This window comes from Boleophthalmus pectinirostris, unplaced genomic scaffold, assembly GCF_026225935.1.
Source record: "Boleophthalmus pectinirostris isolate CB_2022bp ecotype Guang Dong unplaced genomic scaffold, ASM2622593v1 HiC_scaffold_19, whole genome shotgun sequence".
Taxonomy (NCBI): Eukaryota; Metazoa; Chordata; class Actinopteri; order Gobiiformes; family Gobiidae; genus Boleophthalmus; species Boleophthalmus pectinirostris.
The window spans coordinates 26358991-26385644 of NW_026571140.1; the positions used below are offsets into that span (position 1 = coordinate 26358991).

The following is a 26654-nucleotide window of genomic DNA, read 5'->3' on the forward strand; positions in this document are numbered from 1 at the left end:
TTGGTTTCATTATGAGACAGTTGTTGGTGGCTTCTCTAAACATGAATCAACACAACAGCCAAGGTGAAGGTTAAACCATGCACAGGGAACAGTAAACAGTTCGCGGGCACAAGGGCACAAGGGCACCATGTATTCAGTTTGGGAAAGTAAAAACAAAACTGCAAAATGTGGTTATGCAACATTTTTGATTTGATTTGATTAAAATTGGTTGCAGGGATAAGTTTGAAGTTTAAAAGTGATTAAGTCATATTGTTGTTGTTTTTTTATTATTCTTTGTTTATTTGTTCGGGTCAGTACATCATAATGAAAGAAGATACATGCTGTAAATATGTTCTCATGCTTATACCAGTGAACTTCAACACTGGAGGCAAGTGTTGAAATGAAGTATCTTCCCCAAGGACACAACAACAGTATGAACTTGAGCCACTGCTGCCTGTCTGTAGCACCGGTCTCCCATTCAAGTACTAGCCAGGATCAATTCCTGTAAATCTGTGTAAAAAATACAGTTGTTTAAACAATTTCAGATGACCAAAGTGCTTCATATGAACTATATTGTATATCTGTTGTAATCCATTTAACCTGTTGTTTTGTGTGACAACATGTTTTTGTGTTTGTTGTTGTTTTCTCAATACATATTATATGGTACTTCCAGAATATACTGTTATAACTTCATTTGTTTGATTACCAGTTTCTTTTCTTGGTTTGCGTTTCACTGCACTTTGTGACTTAAGTGCTGTGAAACGTAAACCAAGATGTGCAATGACCTCAAAGCCTCCACCCTCCCAAATCAGTCAAACATAAACTCATTAGAAGCTTAATGACAGACAAAGAACTATGTGTTATTGTGAGGCTCATTGTATGATCACATGAGAGATACTCCCCACAGATTCTCTGAAATGTTGGCGAGCTTTAAGCCTTTGGTAGGAGCTTCAGCCTCACAGCTGCACAGACAGAGCTGTATCAGAAACTCACTTTGACATAAAACGCTTTTGGCTGTGGGCTCACACATGATAAAAGAGACACATTATTGTGTGTGCACTAGCGCAGCTTGAGAAGGGAAACGTGCCGACTACAACCTGGTTAAGTCTTCACATCAGACCTGAGAGACACTTCCCATATTTTGTAAGAACTAGGTCAGGGGTGAGGAGTTGGAAACATCTGCGAGTTATTTCATAGTGAGTTTGTCAAATATGTCGATGCACCTCGGGATTCATTTGGGGAGACATATTGCCAAAATGTAATGTTTTTTATTGTAGATTCAGTCCAGATTTAGAGCTTGGAGATGGGCTAGTGGATCTCTCGTGTTGTTCATGAAGAGGCCATGTGCTGGAAAAAAACATATATGAGCCTATCTACAGAAGAAGTACTAATATAATTCAGTGTGACAAATTGGAGCTCAAACCTATGCTCTCACTCAAGGTAGTTTACAAAGTCAATTGAAAACTATCTTGCCTCCATTAGTAGGGTTGGATGACCTGGACAACTGTACAATGTATACACATGTATACATTGTACTTCACAAACTAGTTAAAATTTTTGAAATCTATTTTGAACAAAGTTGACACTTGATACCAGTTTTGATTGTACTGCAAAAGAAAAATCGCACTTTTAATGAACATAAGATAAACTGGTCCCATACAGTGAACTCCTGGCTCCTTCGCCATCTCCGTTTCATAATAATAACAATGTAGAGACAGTTTCAGTGGTTGTCATCTGGACTCTGTTTATGCGATCACAACATTACGGCTCCCATCCAGAAGTCATTTTCAATTGATGGAACTGGCTTGAAACACTATGAGTTACTAAGTCCAGCCCTAAAGGGAGGTACTTAACAAGGCTGAAGGTGAGACAGTCAACACACAATGGGAATATAACAGCCCATAATGATGTTAGCTATAAACTATAAGCACGAAAGTTTCACTCTATTACTCCTCTCTTTGTGGCTGGACTTAGTAACTTAGAAAAGAATACATTTCCAGTTCTATCAACTGAAAAGAACTTCTGGAAGGATGTCGAAATGTTGTGATCGCATAAACAGTGTCCAGATGACCAGTAAAATGTAGTAACCCGAGAGTTGGTACCCAGCACCTGGAGATCTGAACTCTCCAGACATTATAATAGTCTTGGCCAGTCCAGTCTGGCTATATCCTTTGTAGGGAGTATTATACCACTGATGACATAAGCCAAGATGACAAGTACTGAGCTGGCAGTGCCCTAGACACAGCACCAAAAAGAATTTCTCTAACTACTACTAATGAAACTGTCTCTACATTGATCCACTCCTGGGCAAATGAAGGATTACATAGTCTCATAATCGTAACAGTCTACAATGATGTGATTTTAAATTATAATTATAACTTTATCTGGAACAACAAAAGCATCTATGATCCTGCAAATGATAACACTGTACAATAGCTGTACAATGAACATTAGATCAGTTCAAACCAAAAAAGTATAATTTATTCATTTATTAATTTTATCTTGTGGATATTTGGGCTGGAGACAACAGCTGAGTACACTGAATATGTCCTGCTTCTTTTTGATGTCTGACAAATTTGTACAAGTGATCTGAGGTGAGCTATTTGAAGTCTAATCTCATTCTCTGTCTGACCATATTGAATTATGTGTAAAACTCGCTCATAACCTTGAGCTACAGGATCTTGCTCTCTGAAAACATTTTAAGCTCATTTCATTTGCACAGTTTTGTAAGAGACCGGTCAATCATTCACTGGCCCCAGGTTTAGTCTGTAACCTTCACAACCCCCAAGAAGTTTAAAGCCAAAGTTACTCATCTCTGTAAACTTTACATTTATTTCATAATAATAATAATAATAATAATAATAATAATAATAATAATAATAATAATAATGGGATTTGAAACTGATTTGGAAATGTTAGGACTGCCAATTTTAGAAAAGAAACATTATTGATTACAATGTTGAGAATAATAATGATCAGAGGTGGGACCAAGTCATTGTTTTGCAAGTCTCAAGTAAGTCTCAAGTCTTTGTCCTCAAGTCCGAGTGAAGTTCCAAGTCAAATACCGGCAAGTCCAAGTCGAGTCTTGAGTCACTGGCCCATATATGAGTATTTATATAAGAGTTGTAGAAATGTTAATTTTTCCTTTTTAAATGTCTTGACAAGATCTTAGTGTGAATCATTACAGTCAGAACAGAAAGAATTCAGATTTAAAAGTGCTTAACAACAATTAGTTTGTCAGGTAGTCTCCACTGAAATGGAAGGATCATGTTTTTTGTAGTCCTTATGTTACTGTATAGTACTGTGTTGTAGTGTATATTACTGTAGTACATTTGAGGACACCATATCACAGTACTTCAATTACATCCAAAGTAACAGAGAAGTGGAAGGGACATGTTCCACTGTGTTCCTGTAAAATTAAGCACCACATTTATCAACTCTAAAGAGAAAAGTATTTTATAAAAACATATTTTCAAGACCAAGTCAAGTCCCAAGTTATTGACCTTCAAGTCCAAGTCGAGCCCCAAATCTTAGTCCATTTTATCAAGTCAAGTCTCAAGTCTTAAAAATAGTGACTCAAGTCTGACTCGAGTCCAAGTCACGACTTACAAGTCCCCACCTGATAATGATACATAATTTGACCATTTATGTAATATGGATGGGCATTTGTATTCTCAAATTATTCTTCATTTTGTTGGCTTTTTAAATATTTATTTTGTCATATTTGTAGCACAGCTAAAATTAAAATATATTTTTATTTTGGTCTAAATAAGCTTGGCATTTACTTTTCATCAACTAAAATGAAAAATATTATTTGACCAAATCTAGACAAAAACTAATCATTTTACTAAAAATAAATAAATACATAAAATCTCTTTTTCTTTCAGATTTTCCCTATAACTTCAGCAATACAGTACATTCCTATCCATAGATATTTCTGTACCATATAACTTCACTCCACACTTATTAAGGATGATTTTTGGCTTAGTAACATTTAAAGGGCCTATATTTTCCATTATAATGTTGTTTCTTTATCAAAAACATACCCAGAATTGTGTTTTGTTTCCTTCACACGTTTAACACACAAATCATGCAAATTTAGGCTGAGTTCTTCTCTTCTTTGTTACACCTTGTGATGTCATGTGGTAATACATTAAGTGCTCCACTGCGTTTTTGAACTCCATACACCTTCACATGATGACATTACCGTTTGGATAATGTCAGCCAATTCCTGCTACTGTTTTTCCTTCAGGTTTTAACTTTTAACTTTAGTACTACAGTGCATTCCTATCCATATATATTTCTCTGCCCTGTAAGTCCACGCTGGTATTAGTCCCTAACATTGTAATTCCCTTGTTATGCTCTAAGTATCAGTCCCTTTTCATAGTGTTGCCTTATGAAGCCATCTCTCTGTGCTAACTATATTATATGAGACACAGACAGGGACCACACATCAGCAGTGGCAGAGGCAGTGTATTTAGGTGACACATATTCACAGTGAACAAAGCCAATGTAGTTCCTTCTTTCTTCTTGTCATTCTGTCAAACTGAGTGCCATGTAAACACAGTGCATGTCCCCCAGCATCCTCTTTGACAATGACTCCTCCATGACACACTATTTACTATGAGAGAAGAAGAAGAAGGAGGAGGGGGGAGGGCTGCGCAGTCTCCTACACTGATATAATGGCACCGCTGAGTAATTGTGAAAGCCCCACTGGTGTTTTTGCTTTGGGACATACAGTAAAGTGTTGTGTGTGTGTGTGTATGTTTGTGACAGTTTGCGGCGGTTTGTGGTACACTGGTGCTGTGTTGTGCGGTGATGAGAGCAGTTTTCTCACATGCGGGAAACTCCTCCAGTGGGAATGGACTAATCGGCTGTCTGCAGTAATTTAGGTGGGGTGTCATCAGCTGCTATTGTTCAGTCTGTGTGTGTTTGCATGCAAATAAGTCTTCATTGCAGAGGACATGATTTAATGTGTTTATCTGTTTCTCATATTTTCTCTTAAAGCTTGCACTGTGTAACTTTTTGCTGGGGAGCGTCCGTCACTTGCTTGTACAGATGGGGTACTTGTTCCTTTGCCTGAAATGTTCCACAGTGTTGCATTAAGCTTGTATACCTTGTAATTATTTAATTACAGAGGATTCTTAGGAGAGCAGGGTCACATATCCACAGATCTGATCTGTAACCTGGCAATAGATGTTTAATGTCACACTATGGGACATTTCAGCAGTAGATGAGCTGACGACCTTCCATCAGAAAAGTTACACTGTGTACCTTTAAATTTAAAATATTTTACACATTACCACAATTTTGTTAAATTGCAGATGACTTTTTTGGGATAACCAGACCTATTAGCAATATTTTCACACTAAAAATAAATGAACAATGAACTACTAGTTTATTAAAAATGATTCAGGCTCAGTAACATATTTAAGGAATTAGGGTTTTAAGTTAGGGTTACAACATTAAAGGGCCTATATTACACAAAATTGAATCTTGTCACCGTTTATTATTAGTCTGTCTACATCTTCAAAGCTCGAAATGCTCTGTTCCACCTTGTGATGTCATGTACTGGTAATTTTCAAGTTAACATACCTTTGACCTTTAATTTACATATTCTAGGGCTGAAATTATCCAGATGATTTTACTTAATGTATATGGAGGTTAAAAACACAGTGGAGCACTTCTGTATTACACATGGAATCTCAAGGTGGAGTGGTTTTTTTTTCAGTTTGAGAGAGGAGCTCAGCCTAATTATGCAGGATTTGCTTGTCAAACGTGTAAATAAAACAAAACAAAACACAAGCACAACTATGTTTTTGATGAGGAACCACATTATAACACAGATCAGAAAATATAGTATTATAGGATGTTTATTAACCTACTCCAAAGCCTCAGTCATCCTTATATTGTCTTTATTTTTTCAGTTATTTAATTTTAGGTCGAATATTACAAGCAGCCCATTCTGTCTTGTAGTCTACGACAAGTGCTGCCAGTTTCCATTATAGTGAAAGTGAAGTGTCTGTGGGTAACTTGTAGACTGGGTCACACTAGGTAAGTATCTGACCTAATGCTACGCCTGACTGCACCATTTCTCTATTCAATACATAACACTGTAGGGCCCCATTGACTCTGGTACACTCAAGCAGAACCAGTAAGACTCCTCTCACCAACATCTCATTTCAATGGGACTCTTTGACACCGCTTATAGGTACTGCACAGTCACTGAATAGGAACAGACTTCCCTTTCTAATAACTTCCCATGACGCAGATTTGTCAGGTAAACGATCTCTGCTTTAAATAGACTTTCAATCTTTGGTTAATATCTGCAGAAAGGGAAGTCCTTGGATTCTGAGCACAAAAGTGGGGCCAGTGTCACCGTATTCACAATTTCTTGCTCGTGAAAGAAACACAGGTGTCAGTAGAAATGGATGTCATATTGAGAGCTCATTGAATTCTCCATCAAATCTATGAGCAGTCTCCAGGAGTATTTCAGGCACGATGCTGCTCTATAAAGAATGTGTTTCAACGCACAGAAAAGAATCTCAACTAAAAGACACCTGACAAGAGACTGGCAACAAGCAAAGAATATTCTTCCTAGACCTTCATGTCCGGGCACAATATTTTTGTGTACTATTACCATTTCTGTTACTACTGTTACTCCTACTACTGTTACTCCTATTTCTACTCCTCCTCCTCCTCTTCCTCCTCCTCCTCCTCCTCCTCCTCCTCCTCCTCCTCCTCCTACTACTACTACTACTACTACTACTACTACTACTACTACTACTACTACTACTACTACTACTGCTGCTACTGCTGCTATTACTACTACTAGTACTACTGCTACTACTGCTACTACTACTACTACAATATACTACTATTATACTACAATTATACTACTACTATACTGCTACTATACTACTACTACTACTACTACTACAATTATACTACTACTACTACATCTACTTCTATTATTACTATTACAACTACTATTTCTACTACAACTATGACCACTACTTTTACTACTACTACATAATATTACTTGTACTAATACTGTTATACTTGTATGGTGTTCTGAACCCACACTAAAATGACACCGTTTTTCTATATCTCACCACTGACCTTTCTTCAAATTTTTTATCCAAATGTATAAAAGAAAGTGTATAATGTAATTTTTTGTTAAAAGTATTCTGTTACAACCCACCAAATCTGTTCAAAATGCTGTACAACAATCCTATTTTGGCAAGACAATGGCCCAAAGAGCCTGTTTTTCTGTTATCATGTTCACTCTTTATTCATTATAATAGGAAATAGTCAAGGTCCAAACTCCAAAGTGTTTGAGAGCTGAGAGCACCTCCTGTTAGGTTTTTCCTGGATTCCTATTCCCCTGGAGCCTATTGATTTGTCCCATTCTTAGGCTGAATGCTGTTATTCCCCCGGGGCCCCTGCAGGTGGTGGTGGGAGCGCTCCAGCCCCCACAGGCCACAGGAAACTTACTTATTTGAACAGGAGCCGGGTGCAGCCGAGGAGGAAGTGTGCCCCATGCAGACTCAGTAAACAAGCTCCACTGGTCTGCTTCGTCCTCTGGCTGAACACACATGCTGTCACACATGTTTATAACTAACAAACAGAGCTGAATAATCATGATACTAAGTGGCAGGATTTACTTGGCCAATGTGGATGATTTCATGATATCTCATCTTATTAAACGTCCAATATTACACAAAATAAAGCCATGGGAGGTTGTTACCTCATCAGAAACAAAACTGAAGTGCCCAACTGTGTTTTTAAACTTCATACACCTTCCCCAGAATCATTTAGATAGTTTCAGTCCAGGCATTGCCAATCTCTACTGAAGTAAAGGTAAAAGCAGCCGTTAACTTGAAAACTACCGCTTCATGACATCACAAGGTGGAATAGAGCATTATGAGCTTGGGAGATGTAGACAGACTAATAATAAAGGATTACCCAAACATGTGTGAATGAAACAAATCACAACTCCAGGTTTGTTTTTGATGACGTAACAACCTTGAGTCAATAGTATGTAGATTCCTTTCATCAATATCTCAAGTTTTTTAAAGTACTCCCATATGAAGTTATCTGAGCATGTCAGAATAACCCATCCTACCTCTAGCCACTTGTATGGCTGACTCATACTCACAATCCATCAAATATTCATTAGTCTATATGAAAAATCCCTTGTCAGAACTCAGCTATCATTCAGATCTTTGGCTCTTTTATGGAGCAGAAGCATTGGCAGTTTTTCTCAGCGTTGCCCTTGAATGCAGAGAGGTTTTTGTGGTCTGGCCGTAGCTTTAAGTGGAAGTGCTCTAAACATGGCGGCTGCAGACTTCACAGGACTGTGACTGACCCCTGCGATGACCTCTGCCCCTCTCCTGATGGAAATCTAACCAAGCATTGCACACAATCTGAGAGTGCTGCGTGAACAAACAAACACTAGTGCTCTTCAAACAGGTAGAAAAGAGGCCAGTACATCTCCACATATGGTTATTTACATGGAATCATTCAGGCTTCATACAGAGCAATGCAAAAATAATTATGTTTGTGTGCTGTTTTCATGTTATTCTGCACCATTGATGATATGGAAGAGGATCATTTCATGTGTGGTGTTTATGTTCTATAATATGATGTTGCTGGCTGAATGGCTGCAGACATTTGTGCCCTCCCATATGTACTATATGGTAAAATGTTGTCTATTGATACTCTGCAGTGACAGGACGCTGGGGGTGTTCTGTAATCTATTTCTATTGGCAGAATTTTCAGCAGCTTCCATGGTGACACAATGCACACATTAGCAGACAAAGACAAAAAAAAGCTTTAAGATCATTTGCAAACTCAAGGAAAAAATACAGAATGCATTTAAACAGCACATTTCAGGAGCCTCTGATCATTGCGAGCAAGTTTGTTTAGGTGTTTGATTTTCAACAAAAAGGTGAGAGCGTTAAAATAAATCTCAGATTAAGTCTACATTGAGTAATACAGTAATGTCGAACAGAGTAGTGCTTTCATTTAGCTTCACACCCCCAGTTTGTTATCATTATTGTAGGTGTTTTATTGCGCTAAAATACCATTATAACCATGCTTTCTTAGGGCCTCTTTACACAAGAACACAAGCGGGTAAATCCGGCAAAATATTTTATCGGAAGTGCCTTTTAGACGGTGATGGCATTTTTGGGGCTTAAAAAAGAACTGAAACCACCCTCAAGAGTGGAAAAGTTGAATACGTTCTGCCATAACATTTTAGTCTACACTGCCCAAGACAGAAACTCTGGTCAGATCTGCTCAGGTCGCATACGTGTTTACGTCACCTACATCACCACCTAGCGTCACCACCTAGCGTCACCACCTAGCGTCACCACCTAGCGTCACCACCTAGCGTCACCACCTAGCGTCACCACCTAGCGTCACCACCTAGCGTCACCACCTAGCGTCACCACCTAGCGTCACCACCTAGCGTCACCACCTAGCGTCACCACCTAGCGTCACCACCTAGCCACCTGGCATACATACCCAATCAAATTCCACACACTTTTGAGTCACCGTATGCACGCAGATTTCCTCCCAAAAATACTCGTCTAAACATGGAATAATAAGTGAAGACACAACACCACTTTTGCGTCTTCTGTTCAGACCGTCATCATATAACCGTAGCCTTACTGTGAGTGGGTTCATCTCTCCACAGATCTTACTAATAACTTGGCCTGGTGGTGTTCCCATGGAAATAGTTTTGTTTAATATCATACTGTGGATTATTCAAGGCATCAAGAAAGTTCCATGGTGCAATTTTAAGTTACACAGTACTCTTAAACAATGTTAAACTGAAGGAAATTGACATGTAACTTTTAAATGACAGCCCTCAGACCAATTAATGACCCTTTATTACTTTTCTATATAAAATCACCATGCAGAGACTAAAGCCGGAGCCGGCGGGTGCCACAGTCTCCGTGGGTGCCACAGTCTGTGGGTGCTGTGGGTGTGCACATGTCTCTCTGCAGCACACCCACTCACCCGTCTGTCAACTGTCAATCCAACAGTGAGGCTCAGAGAGGTGAGGTCCAAATGAAAAACAAGCAGAGACTACTCTTATAAACCAACTCTTTAGGGAATCTGGTTTGTCTATTTGGTCTGGTCAGTGAAATAGCTACACATGTTTGTATATTATTTGTGTAGAGCCACGAATTTCAAAACAATGACAAAACATTGAAATAGTCTCATTGATCAGTTCAATATGTGCCCAGAATCAGATACAGATGAAGAGAATCACGAACACAAACTGCACAACTATTTCATCATCAAACAAGATACTCTGAGATCATTTATGATGGGCAGAGCTGGGAATACAAAAAGATGTTTCAGAATACTCATTTTGAGCAACTGTATTCCAATAGAGTGGGGTTGAGACTTTTCATCAACATTCCCTGGGGGTGTGATGCTAACTGTAGGCTCTGCTCTGTCTAAAGCTTTATTAGACTTTAATTTAAACTTCATTATTTAGTCACTCTCACCTTTTATCGAAAAATTTAACTCCTAAACAGGACAATGAGCTTGTATGGATCACAGCCTCCTGACAATGAGTTGTTTAAATCCTTTTTTTGTTTTTTCTTGAGTAATCAGACAATCTTAAAACTTTTTTGACAGTGTTTGCTAATGTGTGTCACCATGGTAACTCCTAAACTTATATATATATATATATATATATATATATATATATAGGTGTAGACTGTGCAAAGAGGCTCCTGAGACAGTCCAGCACATAACTGCGGGGTGTAAGATGCTGGCAGGGAAAGCATACATGGAGCGACATAACCAAGTGGCGGGCATAGTGTACAGAAACATCTGTGCAGAGTACGGGCTGGAAACCCCAGGATCAAGGTGGGAAACACCTCCAAAGGTTGTGGAGAATGACCGAGCCAAGATCCTGTGGGACTTCCAGATACAGACTGACAGAATGGTGATGGCGAACCAACCAGACATAGTGGTGGTGGATAAGAAACAGAGCAGAGCCGTGGTGGTTGACATCGCAATACCAAGCGATGGTAATATCAGGAAAAAGGAACACGAGAAGCTAGAGAAATACCAGGGGCTCAAGGAAGAGCTGGAGAGAGCCTGGAAAGTAAAGGCATCAGTGGTGCCTGTGGTGATCGGAGCACTCGGGGCTGTAACCCCCAAACTGGAAGAGTGGCTACAACAGATACCGGGAAAAACAACGGACATCTCAGTCCAGAAAAGTGCAGTACTGGGAACAGCAAAGATACTGCGCAGAACTCTCAAGCTCCCAGGCCTCTGGTAGAGGACCCGAGCTCAATGAGGGTGAGAGAGACCTACCACCGTGGAAGGTGAGAAACACATTTTTTTTTTTTTTTTATATATATATATATATATATATAAAACGGGGGTTTTCAAACTGGATGAATGTGAGCCTCCCCTTAGAGTAGGTAACGACACCTGAGCCCCCGCTCCCCAAAATCCCATCTACCTTCTCTACCCCACACAGGCATCTTTTGTGTTCCTGGCAATGATGAGTTTCAATAACAACTGATAATATATTTTTTAATATTGTATTGTAAGTGGATTCATAATTTCCAACTTCATGCATGCGTAATTGAGGTGACTTTAAACATCACTGAACATCAGCAGGTCACAGGACTAAAGCAGGACTAAAGCAGGACTAAACCAGGACTAAACCAGGTCAAAGCCCTGGCACGTCTGTACATTAGAGGATGACGCCCACCTCTACAACAAGGACTTCGACCTGGAGGCTTTGATCTGCCCCACACCAACAGGCGGCGTTCAGAAGCCAGCGGAGACACAACTGGTGTCTCCCAACATCCAGGACTCCCCAAACCCTGAGGAAAGACGTCCGGTCCAGGAATTAACACCCCTGGAGTACAGCGCTCTGGTCAGAGACCTGTGTGAAGAGTTGGAGCGGACAAGGGCTCAGCTTGCAGATCAGGTCCAAAAAAACATTGTTTTGGACTGCAGGCTTAAGAAGGAGGAGAAGATGGCCAAAGAAAAGGCCTTGGGGTTCACTAATGCACTTCAGAAGAAGGACAAAAATTCCAAGACTTATTTATTGTACATAAGGACAGCCAGTACCTGTATAATTCTAAAGTATAGAAACATGTGCAACTTAAACAAGAGGTTGCTAACTGAAAATAAGACTTGGAGTTGCAAAGACTCGCTAATACTCTTCAGAAAAAAAAAAAAGCAACTACAAGACCTAGAGAACACCCATAAGGAGATCCGGTACCTGTATAATTCTAAAATACAGACATTTTGGCTTTTATTTGGTATTTATTCATGTTTTATTGTTTTTGTTTGTTTTTTTCCACATTGTTTAATTCACATGCCAGCCATATAGCATACTGCGGTGGCTTGTTGTTATGCAGAAATGGGTAAACTGTATGTACACAAAATAATATTATACAATAGAACACCCCCAGCATGATCTCAAATGATGATCCTTGAATGCAGGTATTCAGTATTATATACTAAATACAAGACTCCAGCCTTAGGGACTAGTGGGCGGGGCTAACAGCCTAATCTGAACCATAGGGATATATGTTCAAGCCTTGGATACAGCTCTGTGTGTTCTCCATCTCAGTCTAAACCCTGATGTCATGTCATGATGTAATAGGGAGGTGGACAGCATGATAAAATATGCATGCTAGTTTAAAGAGGATGTGAACACAAAGCCTTGTTTATAAAATTTACGTCCGTTGTCCCATCACCCTTCACGACTGTGTTAATGAGGAATAGTCTTAGGAGATGTGTTTAATCCAGAAGCAGCCATAGCTCTGTGCTGTGCTCTAAATCACTTCCTCCAGTTAAACGCTGCCTTTGATATTGCACCTGTCGATTGGCCCTGCTCCCTGCTCCGCTCTGCTCCTGTCAGCTCAGTGAATGCTGGCCCTGGACACTGTAATTCCACCACCTATACCTGACATTACCAATGATCTTATTTGTCACCTTGGGGCCTGGGCGCTTTTCACACAGAACAATTTCCACACACGCCACAATACAAAATAGTCTAATGGGCTCATAAAGTTGTCAAGTGCTCATTGAAAAGTTACTTCACTTGAAATAGTGAACTTTGTTATAGACTTTCAGCTGCTGTCAGTGGCCAGGGCCCTATAGAAAGGCTAATGGTTTATGATGAAGGAATAAAAGACTGTTTCAGAGTGGAAGTTAAAAGCATTTATTCTATTCATTAATTCTGTAAAATAATGCTTTAAAGTATGCACTTGAACATCACATTCAGAAGCTGTGAAAAGCTAAAAGTAAATGTAAACCTTGTATTTGGTAAGCTAGAGCATTTAAAAAGGTTTTGAGAAATAGCAAGCCAGTGCTGGGTTGAGTATTAAAATGGTTCAAATATTTTTTTAACTGGTATTTGCTGTTTGAAAGCTTACATGGACAAATGCTGCCCTGTCGGCCTGTGCCTAAGTCCGCCCCTGCACTTAATAAAGATGACTTAACAGCTTATGACATTTTTTATGGTAGACCCTGGGGTAGTTTAAATTTTTCATGTCAGACATTAAGAGCAATGACATTAATATAAAATTTGAAGGTCCTATATTATGCTGTTTTCTGATCTATGTTATATTTTCCTTGTCACAAACATGGAGTTGTGTTTTGTTTGATCCACACAAATATTTAGGCTGATTTCTTCTCTCAAACAGAATACACTCTATTCCACCTTGTGATGTCATGTGGTAATACAGGAAGTGCTCCAGTATGTTTTTAAACTCCATACACCTTCACTAGAATCATTTGGATGATTTTAAACCTGGAATTCGCAATCTCTGCTGAACTAAAGGTAAAAGGTAGCTGTTACCTTGAAAACTACCACTTCATCAGATCACATGGTGGAACAGAACATTTTGTACTTTGGAGATGTAGACTAATAATAATAAACATGTGTGAATGAAACAAAACACAATTCCAGGTATGTTTTTGATATGGTAACATTTGAATGCACGTTTCATTGCGGTGAATGGAGAATTGTAAACCCTCTCAAAGTTGTACTTTTGTACTTCTGTTTTTAAATGGGTTTTTGAACTGAAAAGCTTCAGCTAAACTCCATATATATGTACATGTATAAGCGAAGAAGTGCAGAAGCCAATAGTACCCCTGCGATACCTGGAAATAGAATTTGCTGAGATGAATTCTGAGACGTCATTTTGGTGGGAGCTTATATTTGGAGGCCTATAACATAATACCACCTGATGTGTGGAGCAGAGGGGGAGCAGAGTCTCACTGATGGTCTTTGTCATGTGCAACTCTGTCTCTGGCTCCACTTTTAGACTTCTGCTCATAAGTCGATCTCTTCTTCTGCTGCACCATCACAGACTGTGCTCTGAGGACTGGAGGATAGACTGCTCTGATTGGCTCAAATCTCCACAAATGTTATTTTAGTTCACCTCACCACTTAGCACCAGCCCCAGGAGATCTTCCGTCACTTAAACTGAGAGGCTCATGTTTAAGAGACAGCACATTATCCCTGTGTTAGTCTACCTGCCACGCTCTTTTCCCCAAATACTCAACACTTCAATGCAGAGTGTTTTCTGACAGTGTTCTGCTAATCAGAAGAACCAGTCCTCATTCTTTAAGTTCTTCAACACATTTCTTATTATCGTCTGTAATGATGGAGTCAGTCAGAGAATGGAGACTGTCAGGTTGTGCTTTGAGTGAGTGTTTTCAGCAGGGAAAGAGGAAACACACAAATATGACATGTTGATGGAGACAGTTCCAAATGAGTCGAAAAGAACGGAGTAAAGAATTCACCAGAGATACTAACTTTCATTCTTCCTCCTGCAGCCTAAGGGCCCCACTCACTAACAACGAAAACACTCATCTGTGTTTCTCACTTAAAGTGCATATGACAGATTTGTTTTTTTTAATACAGTCATTACTTTGTTTGGAGGAATATTACATGCTGCAAATAAATATTTGAAAAATAGTTGAGGCTACAAGAAGTAGCACTGAGTTCTGAACTATATAGATGACATGCAAAGAGGCTTTCTATCCAAACAGAACATTGACTACTACTGAAACTAAGACATTGCCTACTCATACTACTCAAGGAACTTTTTTATGGCAGTTTAAAGCACAAGCATCCTTCACTTCAGTCAGTGAAATCTAGTTTTAATGAAAATGAAAAGTGACAGCTTGTGGCGTAAGTGGCTAATATGTTTTGGCCACTGATTCCTGCCAAGTGATATGTACACTAATAAGGTAAGGTCTTCTTTAAAGTGCAACTGTTGTCTCTTTATTAAACACAGGGAAGACTTCTGATGAGATTAGAGCCACTAGGAGGAGGCATACTTCTCACAAAATCAATATCAACATAACAAAAGTCCAAAATAGCAGATTGCTTTTGGCAGCATATGAAAGGCTCCATGGTTACAGATTGTGAATAGAAATGGCTAACTTTATTCCTGAGCAGCACCAGTTTGTGCATTTGTAATGAATTACCCAGTGATGAGTCATGAGAGGATTAACACTGCACCGTCCACAGTCGATTCAAACGCAGATGGAAAAGTGGCACTCGGTTTTCACAATGTAAAAGATGCACTATGTAACTTTTCTGAGGAGGAGCGCTAGGCTACACGTTTGTATCCACAGAAATGAAAATAGAAAATTGCGCAGTATCACATGAAACAAATCTTGCACTCACTCACTGGTTACAGGTTATAGCTATAGACTGTAGATAGGCTTGCTTCTCCCCAGATCTGACTTGTGACATAACCTGGTGACATATTTTATACTTTTGGGGATATGTAAATTACATACATACCGTGGAACATTCTACACCAGACATGTCAAATTCAGGCCCGGGAGCCAAATTTGGCCCGTGAAATAATTGTATTTGGCCCGCAAGATCATAGCAAATATGTATTAGAGCTGGTTCGCCAGCTACAGTTGGAGTATAGAGACATTATTTATTTTAATTTTGTTATTATTTTATATTATGCTTGTACCAGATTCAATGTTTAAGCTAAACTATTATTAAATATTTATTTTTTATAAGAAAGGTTTAACACATATTTCGAAAGAAGAGAAAACATGCAGATGGTGTTTAAACTTTTCAATAAATATTTAGTCTCAGTTTTTAATTTTTGCCTTCATATTTAGTAACTGTAATTAATGTCTTACAGTTTGTCAAGTTCCAATAATGCATTTTGTGGTGGACCCAAATCTTATGCAAAACATGGAAAATTAACAAACAAATCCTTAAGTCTGTTCCTCACTTGGGACATAATGACAGTTTTATCTCAAATTATACTCACATGATGTGTGAACTGCATTCTTTATATCAAAAACAACAGCTTAAATCAAAAATAATGTCAAACAAATCATAATTTTCTATTCATCAGTGATCAACAGTTGCTCAATGGCGCGATGTGTTCCATAAAATGCATAATTGGCTGCACTGGCTGTGTATGCCTGTATGTAGATGAGTTGTTGTCTTATTAATAGGCTGTTTGTACTCTGAGCACACGGATATTTAATTACATCTCCCAGTCCCTCTCTGCTGTGGCGTCTGAGCCCTGTTCACTTGTTTACACAGCTCTACAGCACCTTGTTTGTTTGGGGATTCAGATTATGGGCAGCTATCACAGCTTTTCTCCTCATTGTTACTCACATCATGGCATACCTGCTTCCTGTTTATGACTTGCTAAAGAGCATCCTGTGTGTTGACTCGCAGGTTTCTGCTGTGACGTTGCGGTTGACACTGTGTAACTTCACTTATTTAAATATAGTTTTAAAGACAATGAAAAATTAGTGGCTCATCTGTTTGACCCATACATTTGTGCCAAGCTATATGCGCACTAATAAGGTATAGTCTTCTATAAAGGTGCACTGTGTAACTTGTCTGGTTGGGGTGGTTGTCTTGTCTGTATGGAGATGTGCCTAGAATTTTTCACAGTTTGGCCATAAACTTGTGAGCCTCCGTGGAGACTTGCAAGCCAAATTACATGTTAAGTTTGTGGAGAGTTGGATAAATGCAACACAGATTAGTTTAATACCACACGCTGAGCAATTTAAACCAAAGCATTCAAATCTCAGTGGAGACAAACAGGTTGCAGAAAATAAGTTGCCCTCCAGAAAACGTACACAGTGCACCTTTAAGTTACTCACATGGCCCACCTGCTTCCTGTTTATGGTTTGTGAAAGAGCATCCTGTCTATTGAATGTGGTTGACACTGTGTAATTTGTGTTGACAGATGCGATGCTGATGGTGGCCAACAGGCTGCAGGGGCCGTTCAACATTGAGGCAGTGGTCCAGCCAATTGACATCAAGATCTCTGAGGCCATCATGACCATGCAGGACAACAGCATGCATGTGTCTGCAAAGGTAAACTTCACTTTATCAACTCTGTAATACGCCATAATATTAGGTATTATTATGATGATTTAAAGGTCCTGTTATATACAGCATTGACTCCTGTGTGTTTTTAGCCATGTTATTGTCTTGTTATCTCATCAAAAACATACCTGGAGTTGTGTTTTGTGTCATTCACACATTGAGTTTGAGTAATTTATTATTAGTCTGGCTACATCTCCAAAACTCAAAATGGGATTGGCAGTTCCAGGGCTGAGATTATCCAAATGATTCTAGTGAAGATGAATAGAGTTTAAAAAACACAGTGTAGCACATACTGTGTTACCACATGACATCACAAGGTGCAAGAGAGTGTTTTTTTTTTGTTTTTTGTTTTTTTTTTCTGTTTGAGTGAAGAATTCCTAAATGTGCAGGGTGTTAAACATGTGTGAATAAAACATAACACAACTCCAGATATGTTTTTGATAAAGAAATATCATTGTAACATAGATTAGAAAATGGTGTAATATGGGTCCTTCAACTTATACCTTTAAATTATCTTTAGTGTGGAAAACATGTCAATCTCCATGGAGACAAGTTAAAGTGCAGATCTGTGGTGGGGCAACTCCCAACATTTTTTAGCAATAAAAACACCAGTAACAGAATAAGTGTGTAACCATTAAGTTTAATGCCATACTGTGAACTGTTGCAGGCAAAGTAATAACATCTCCATAGAGACAAGATGATGACAAACCCCTTTATTGCATTTATATTGCACCTCTAAATATGACTAAAAGTAATTGCTAGCTTTTAGTTTCAGGGCTGAAAGCATGCATCGTCATAACATAACAGTCAGCATGTTGTATAGTGCACTCCCTCTACATCCACAGAGCCTGAGGACGTGTTTTGTTTGTTTCGGTCCTGATGTTGTTGTGAGCGTAAACTTGTTGAGATACTGACAAATGGGAGAGAGCGGGCAGCTGCTTGTCCTGACAGCACTTGAGCACATTAGAGTCCTCCATCACACACAAAGCCAGGGGCCGAGCACCAATCATAATGAGACGCCGCATTCAGGGACGCCGTTCAGAGCCTTAAGCAACCAAACCATTTACATGTAAATCTATTTACACAATGAAGTCGCTATTCAAACTGAGGGAGATAAATGTTAGAACAGCATGATATGAATAAAAACATGGGACTTGTTGTCTTTTACTTGCTGCTTTTTCAGATATAATATTAAAGGTGCACTGTGTAATGTTTCTGGTTTCTGTACTTATAATAAAAATAAATAAATCTAAGTTCCTGTATTACATAAAATTTACATTACATTACATTGCACTTTACATCACAAGGTGGAACAGAGTGTTTTTGTCTTTAAAAGAAGAACTCAGCCTAAATATGCAGGATTTGTGCGTTAAACTTGTGTTAATGAAACAAAACACAACACGAGGTATGTTTGTGAGGAGGAAAATAGTGTAATTTGGGCCCTTTAAAATTAGGACAATGCAGTGCTATTGGGTAATGCTGAAATGTAATCATTGAAATATGATATTGCCGTAACCACACATCGTAACATATTGTGTAGCTGAGATGTATGCTGTGGTGTTGTGAGTATTATGTGCTTGGCTCTAGCTCTAATCTGACACATAAGGGGAGATAGTGATCCAGATGGACTGTATATTTGCCTGTCTCTTATCGCACACAAGCGTTGCTGCTGTGAGCTCATGCAGGCCAAAGATCTCCGAAGGGAAAATGTCAGTGGTGTAGGCAAAGCAAAACTTTCAGATCAAAATGAAGGTGTATTCTTCAAAGAAATGGACTGGCCTCAGCTCGGTACAGTCACTACGGGTTGAGAATTGATAAACTGCTTCGAAGGGAGTGTTTGCATTAGCCCTGCTTTTCCGGAGGCCAGGTACTTTTTAGTAGCAGCTCAAGTCTAGGTCAGGCGGGTATTAAACTACTGCTCGCCAATTGCTCAGAGTATAGCAATGTCTATGATTGTTTCCTTGATTGTTATTATGTTGTATTGTTATGTATAAAGGTCTGAGGATGGAGTTGTAAATAGGACAGCTCAGACATTATCTCTCTCCTATTTACAACTCCATCCTCAGACGTAAATCAAAACAAAGAAAACAATAGTGATAGCCTGAATACTAAGGGATGTGAAAGCATCCATCAGGGGCTTGAACGATTATGCTCGTATGATTCAAGCACAGCACACAACATAGTTCAATACATTTAGCTAACAGACAAACTGTAAACAAGCAGGTGTGTTTAGTTTCAGAGTAATTTCAGTGTAGTTAGCTCCTCCCTTCAGGCAGTGTTCAGCAGCAATCTGACCACAACTGAAGAAGCAGCTTGGATGAGCTGTGAAACATCTTCAATCAAAAACTTTTGTCCAGTTGACAGAATTGAATTTCTCTTTTGCTGGAGGAAAAATAGCACAAATACAACCACTACTGCAAAATCCCTAGAAGCAGACATTGCGATGTGAAATGACCTCGTTTTATTTGATAACAGTCTCTATAATAATGTTTCAGTGGATGCTGTGCTGTGGCATCTTTTCAACAAAAAAGCCACCATACAAAAATCTGTTCGGTCATAGTTGGAATATTTTTTCATTGCTCCTTTAAATGAATTGCATTTTAGTTGCTTGATCTTATATTATCTTATTGTTCCCTTTGTTGTGTTTCAGGTGTTTCAAGGCTGTGGTCCTCCAAAGCCCTCAGGAGCCGGGCGTTCGGCCAGAGGGATCTCAGACGTGTTCAGTGGACGATTCAAACACTTCAGCCACGAAGAAAGACCCACTACCACATCTGGAACCAGCCTGGACAGACTGGTATGAGAACCAACACAAGACACCACAGATCTGTACACTGTTAACCACATATGAACACGGGAAGTCAGTATGCAAAGGATTACAGTGAGAAAGCAGTCATACGAAACAGTGGAGGTAGCTTTGGCTCATCTTCAAAGCTTATATTTATAAATATATCCAAATGATAACTACTTGGGACTGGGACTTTGCCAATTATTAGACAAGAGCTAAAACCAGATAGTGGTAAGAGCCATTAGATAGTCAGAAGAGGACAGCTGAAGAGGTTTTTGTTTTGTTTTGCTTTAGGTTTGTTTTTTTTGTTTTTTGTTTTTTGTTTTTTTTCTGGCACTGGTCAAAGATGGAAACAATTACATTTTGATGGACAGTTTATGTTCAGTGATGTCCAAAATGCTAAATTTTGGTCTGGACAGGCCTGGACCAAAGAGGAGAGCTGTTGCCATAGTGCAAAAGTGTGAAAGACGAGGACATACAGATGGTAGTAAATGATAAACTGTTCAATAAAAGAAGCTTTGGATTAGTGGAAAAATATGTTCAGTTGGCAGGATACTTTTTAAAATTGTAAATAACTAGCGTGTGAGTTAATTCCAGTGTAGTTAATACCTCTCTTCAGACACAAATCGAAGGTACTCACTTAATAGAACCTGGTCAGAACTGAAGAAGCTACTTGAATGAGTCGCAAATTCAATCTTGTTGAGAACTCAATTTGCTTTTGCTATGGAGATAGAGAAACAACTCCAAAAAAAAAAAAGAAAATCATTGCTTTTTTCTTATGATGATCAAATTAAGAATGCAAAACCTCTTTTTTTCAGTGTGCAGTTATTAGCTATGGAGTTGAGTATTATTGAGTACTATTCTGTCCTACAAACTCTCTGCACTGGTGGAAAAAATATAACATATAATAACACTAATTGATGCTATATAAAGATGTATTGCAGGGCCCATGTCTTTGAAAGCAGTTGTGTAGGAGGAAGGTCTGGTCTGGGTCAATTATAGCAACACATTCAAGTCATAACTCACCGGTGCAGCCTCCAACTTCTCCCCCTGCACATTCAATACTATAGTTTTACTACCATTACTACTATAGCTAACAGGCTGCTTCAACTCAATGCAAAACAAGACATTTTAAGAGAGAATTTTTATTATTTATAGAGTATTCTTCTTTCTTCTGCTTCTTCTGCTTTGTCTAGAATATTTCGTAGTAGTGGTATTAAACTTTTCTATCTTGCATTTATTTCATTAGTGTTTGTATTGCTTAAAAACTGAAACAACATGGATTGAGTCAGGTAACAGGCTGTACCTCCACTGATCTGACCTGTAACTCAGAAAGGTTACATAATGCACCTTTAATCCAAATGTTCTCTCTGGTAAAACTTTGTCATCACGTTCTCTTTGAGTAATTAAACATTGGTACACTGATTTGTGGCCTTATTAAGTTGCCTTAAACGTAAGTATTCATAATAATGGAAAATTACTGTTTTATGGCAAAGAATAGGGACATTTTTCTACTTTGTATAAAATATGTCTCACAGTCAATGTCAAAGCTCATTTGAAAGCAATTAGAGTGTACTCTTAAATCCAGTTAACATTGAAGCAAAGTAATTAGTTGACATAAATTGTGTGACAGCTTTTATTATTGTGCCTTGTCTTCAGCCTGTCATTTTTTACAAGCCGCATTAAGTCTAACAAGGCTGTCTCTATTCTTAGGCGTGACACATCAAAACGCCACATGTAAAGAGAGAAAAACAAGTGAACTAACCAAAAGAAATCACTCTTTTATGGAAAAATCCTCAGGTTCTTGTTTCCTTTAATAATTTATCTGAACATTTTGTCAGAACCAGCTTCAAATAAAGACGGCGAAAAGCTAGCTGTCAGTTTAAGGAGCGCAGGTTTCATAACTGTTCACTTTTCACTTTTTTTACTTGATCGTATTTGACATCTAAAATAATCAAAGGTTCTGTCACATGTGTCACTCCTTCACAGCTCACAGCTTTGTTTGAGCGAAACACATGACATAAAAGTTGGACATCTAATCTTCTTTAAGAACCAGCACCGTGTTTCTCAAGAACAGTTTAAGAAGATTTGTTTGTTTTATTTATTTATGTTCACAGTTCATTCATTATTTCATTTAGCATAATTATACTGTTTATTATGTGTTCAATTAATGGAGCTCGACAGTCCCGTCCAAAAATAAAATTCCAATTAACTTTCTAGATTTTTCGGGAGAAATATGTGTTGGCTCGCTGCTGGCTTCTCAGATATGTGGTGACTGCCTTATATCATGTCATTTTATTTACAAAATATTTCTGAAACTTTATAAATGACCCAGATTTTAGCCTTCAAGTGTGTTTTTGCACTAAACATAACTACATAAACATTTGGAAAAGGTCTATGGGAAAAATAGGAATGGGACTTTGACTTTGTGAACCTCAGTATGGGGTCGGACTTTCATACTTGTTTGTTAACATGGTTGAGTATATCATTTATTTGATTTATTTATGCTTTATTTTGCATTGCAGCCACAACAGAGCAGTGCAGTTTATCTCTGTTTTATCCCTATTTATTGTAAGATGTGGTTAAGATGTCTATCTGTTGTATTGTAGAGAAGGTTTCTGTGGACATCTGGATACTTTCAATTGTGTTTTTAAAAGCTTCTGATTACAAAAACAGTGTGCAGACGACCACAGTTGAAACCTTTACATTGCACCCCTCCTGTACAAATGAGGGATTACACTGTCTGCATAATAATTGAATGCACTATACTTCCTTGTCGCACTGGCCCATTATAATTTAAGCTCTTTGTAATGATTAAATTTGATGACCTCCCATTTTGAGCATTTAAATAGGATTCACATAAAAGGTAGGTGCTGTAAATCTCACAGTAAAACACGAGGACTTGTGTGGTACCATTTATCGTGTAACTTTGTGCTTGACTAACCCACAGCCATGCCTCTGCCCAGATCCTCTCTCTAAATCTCTAAATGACTCCACTGTCCAATTAACTGTCTCTTCTTCATTTCACTGCTGCTCCCAGAGGATAGTGTGGAGGACAATGCAACACAGCGTAAGTCCTCTTTTTTCCTCCGCCTACCTTCACCACTTCCATTGTACCACAGCCATTTTCATACATTTTGGTGAATCCACTGCACACTGTGTCTGCCTGTGTTTACAGACCTGTCACAATAATGTCTTTTAAAGTATGATATACTGCAACAGAAAAGCATCACGGTAAACATTAGTGTTGAAAGTACTTTATTGCACTGACAAAATAACCCTGAAGTACCCTGAAGTAGGAAAATAAGTACTTGTAAGAAGTTGTAGTAGCTGTAGTAGTAGTAGTAGCAGTAGCAAGAGTAGTAGTAGCAACCCTAGTAGCAATAACAGATGTTGGTCAGTAGTAGTTGTTGTAGTAGTAGTAGTAGTAGTAGTAGTAGTAGTAGTAGTAGTGGCAGTAATAGTAGTAGTAATAGTAATAGTAATAGTAATAGTTCTAGTATCTATAATGTGTCATAGATGTTTATTCAAACAACTACAGCTCAGCAACCCTGGTAACAATAACAGATATTGGCCAGTAGTAGTTGTTGTAGTAGTAGTAGTAGTAGTAGTAGTAGTAGTAGTAGTAGTAGTAGTAGTAGTAGTAGTAGTAGTAGTGGCAGTAGCAGGAGTAGTAGTAGCAACCCTAGTAACAATAACAGATATTGGCCAGTAGTAGTTGTTGTAGCAGTTGTTGTAGTAGTAGTAGTAGTAGTAGTAGTAGTAGTAGTAGTAGTAGTAGTAGTAGTAGTAGTAGTAGTAGTAGTAGTAGTAGTAGGTGTTGTAGCAGCAGCAGTAGTAGTAGTAGTAGTAACAACCCTGGTAGCAACAGAAAAGTATCACAATAAACGATAGTATTGAAAATACTTTATACCACTGACACAATAAATAAGCAGTAGTAAGTACTAGTAGTAGTAGTAGCAGTATTAGTAGTAGTAGTTCTAGTATCTAAAATGTGTCATAGATGTTAATTATTCAAACAACTGCAGTTCACATATTATCATACAGGCCTAATACTAATACAAAAAATAAGAAAAAAAAACAATGTAAAGAAAGTGTAGATGTGAGTACTACTGAGTAAAAATATATTTTTTTCATCATATACTGAACAATAACAAAGTTGTTATGCTAATTATTGTGACAGGCCTAGTTGTTTGTCTGTGGTTTGCTGTTTTGCACGATGGTTATGTACACGTACAAGGGGACAAAGTAAAACAAATTGATACTGCAGTACATAGGAGGGGCAAAGTAGTAGAGATAAATCAACATTAAGAGAAGAATATGGTGACTAATGGCTCTCTAACAGTTGTACTTTCAATAGGACTTGCCACAGCTGAACTTTTACAAACTTTGGCATAATTTTCGGTCAAGGGGGTTTTAATAATGCACACTGCAATTTAAGTGTTAATGTTAATGAATTTCTTTTAGTTCACTTTTTGAACGCATCATTTTTCAACAACATTTTCATATGTACAGAATTGGCTCCAGCATTACAGCTTGGAATGTTGTATCCATTAAGCTGTTTGCATGGAAAATCAGTGGTTACAGTGGTCATACAAGATGTAACCCAAAATTTACATCAGGAGAGTCAGCAGCACGTTACGTAGACAGAGCTGCACAAGTGCTTACTTTTAAAAGCTTGAATTAACATCAGAGCCAGCAGAACTGCTCTTGAGACGCCAGCCTCTGTGTATTCTCATGTTTCAATACAAAACTTTTTACATTGCTTTTGTATTCATTGTTGATTGGATGAATTGTGTTTTAAATCACAAAACAAACACTGACAACAAGAGAGACTGTGCTTTGCAGCGATAACAAGCTGTATCTGCGGTGCTCGCATTAATGAAGCTACTCACCACGTCCCTTTTCCTTCAGAAGTTGTTCTTGTGAAGTTGCCGTTAAGTGTTTTATATTTAAATATATATATAAACTTTCCATAGTCCATCATAAGTCATTCCCCGACCTCCCAGATGCGACACAGTGTTTACACGACTGTAGTAGTTTTAGAGAACGTACTTTGAAAGGGCATCGTGAGTTTATTCTGACAACCCACACCCTTTTCCTGTCTGTCCCCTCCTAAAAAGATTGGAGATGCTCTGTTGACGCTGCAACATTAGAACTCCAACCTAATTTGAGCGGCGCGTAGCATAATGATGGCTGTTGAACACACATACAACAGTGCTGGTGTAAATTGTTCGACCAGTTAAGATGAAAAAGTGTCACCTGCACATATGGTGCTCGTGTGCTGTGCTGCTGTGCTTACGCGCTGTTATGCTTTGGTGTAAATTGTGGGCAAGACTGATGTTCAAGACTCCTTTATTACTGTGTTGATTATTAACTTTTGTATGTGTGTTGGTCAGTTTAAGGGTTGGACTGCAGTAATGTAATATTCATGTATCCCTTATAATCTGCATTGGTATATTTAAAGATCCTATATTACTCAAAATTTAAGTTACGTTAGAATGTTGTTACCTCATCAAAACATACCTGGACTTGTATTTTGTTTATTTCATATTCATTTGAAAAATCCTTTATTATAGTCGGTCTACATCTTCAAAGCTCAAAATGCTCTGTTCTACCTTGTGATGTCATGAAGTTATAGTTTTCATGTTAACAGCAAATTTTTATCTTTTGTTCAGTAGCAATTGGCAATTTCAGGGCTGAAAATATCCATATGATTTTAGTGAAGGGTGCTGTGATGACATGACATAAAAAGGTGGACAAGAGGGTTTTCTGTTTGAGAGAAAAAACTAAACCTAAACCTAAATATGCAGGGCTTGTGTATTAAACATGTGTGAATGAAACAAAGTATAACTCCATGTTTTTGATTAGGAAACAATATTATAATAGATCAAAAAATAGCATAACATAGGTCCTTTAAAGTTGTCCTATAAATAATTCTACTTCTCAGAAAATACTATGCTTACTCTGCCTCAGACCCCGTCTCTTCTCACTTATAATCCATATTCATAGCAATACTTCTGACAAAACTGCAGTAAAGTCCTTTTAAACAATGTCCATTATAGTCATTATGAATTTCAAGCACAGATGCTGAGAGCCCTGGTAACACATTGATTATGATTCAGGGAGAAAAACTCCACAGGATTTAGTGGAGCAGGGTTTCTGACACCAAATCTGATTTTAATCATTTTAATGACTTCATCAATATGCTTGGAAATGCTTGGAAGATAACCTATTGGCTCTCCTAATTCAGCTGATCTGTTCTATCCACATGTGAGGCTCTGGCATTAGCAGTGCGGAAGTCAGACAGGAGTGCACTTAACCCAACTGTGTGCTTTTGTCCAGGAAAATGTGAATGAAGCAAAGACACCTGGCATTTAAGCATTAGGTTAGTCTGGCATAATAATGGGTAATATATAGGGATGTAACAATAACCGAAATATCATGATATCATATCATCAAAGTTCTCGCAATAATATCGTGGACCATCACAGT

At 38.3% G+C, this 26654-nt stretch overlaps 1 protein-coding gene across 1 annotated transcript in view; it reads left to right on the forward strand.

The window, feature by feature from the left end:
• LOC110173018 (glypican-6-like) overlaps positions 1–26654 on the forward strand; it is a 181387-nt gene that overhangs the window by 131107 nt on the left and 23626 nt on the right. The window contains 3 exon segments of the mRNA XM_020938992.2: positions 17232–17362; positions 20025–20168; positions 23200–23229. Coding sequence (XP_020794651.2) covers positions 17232–17362; positions 20025–20168; positions 23200–23229 — 305 coding nt within the window.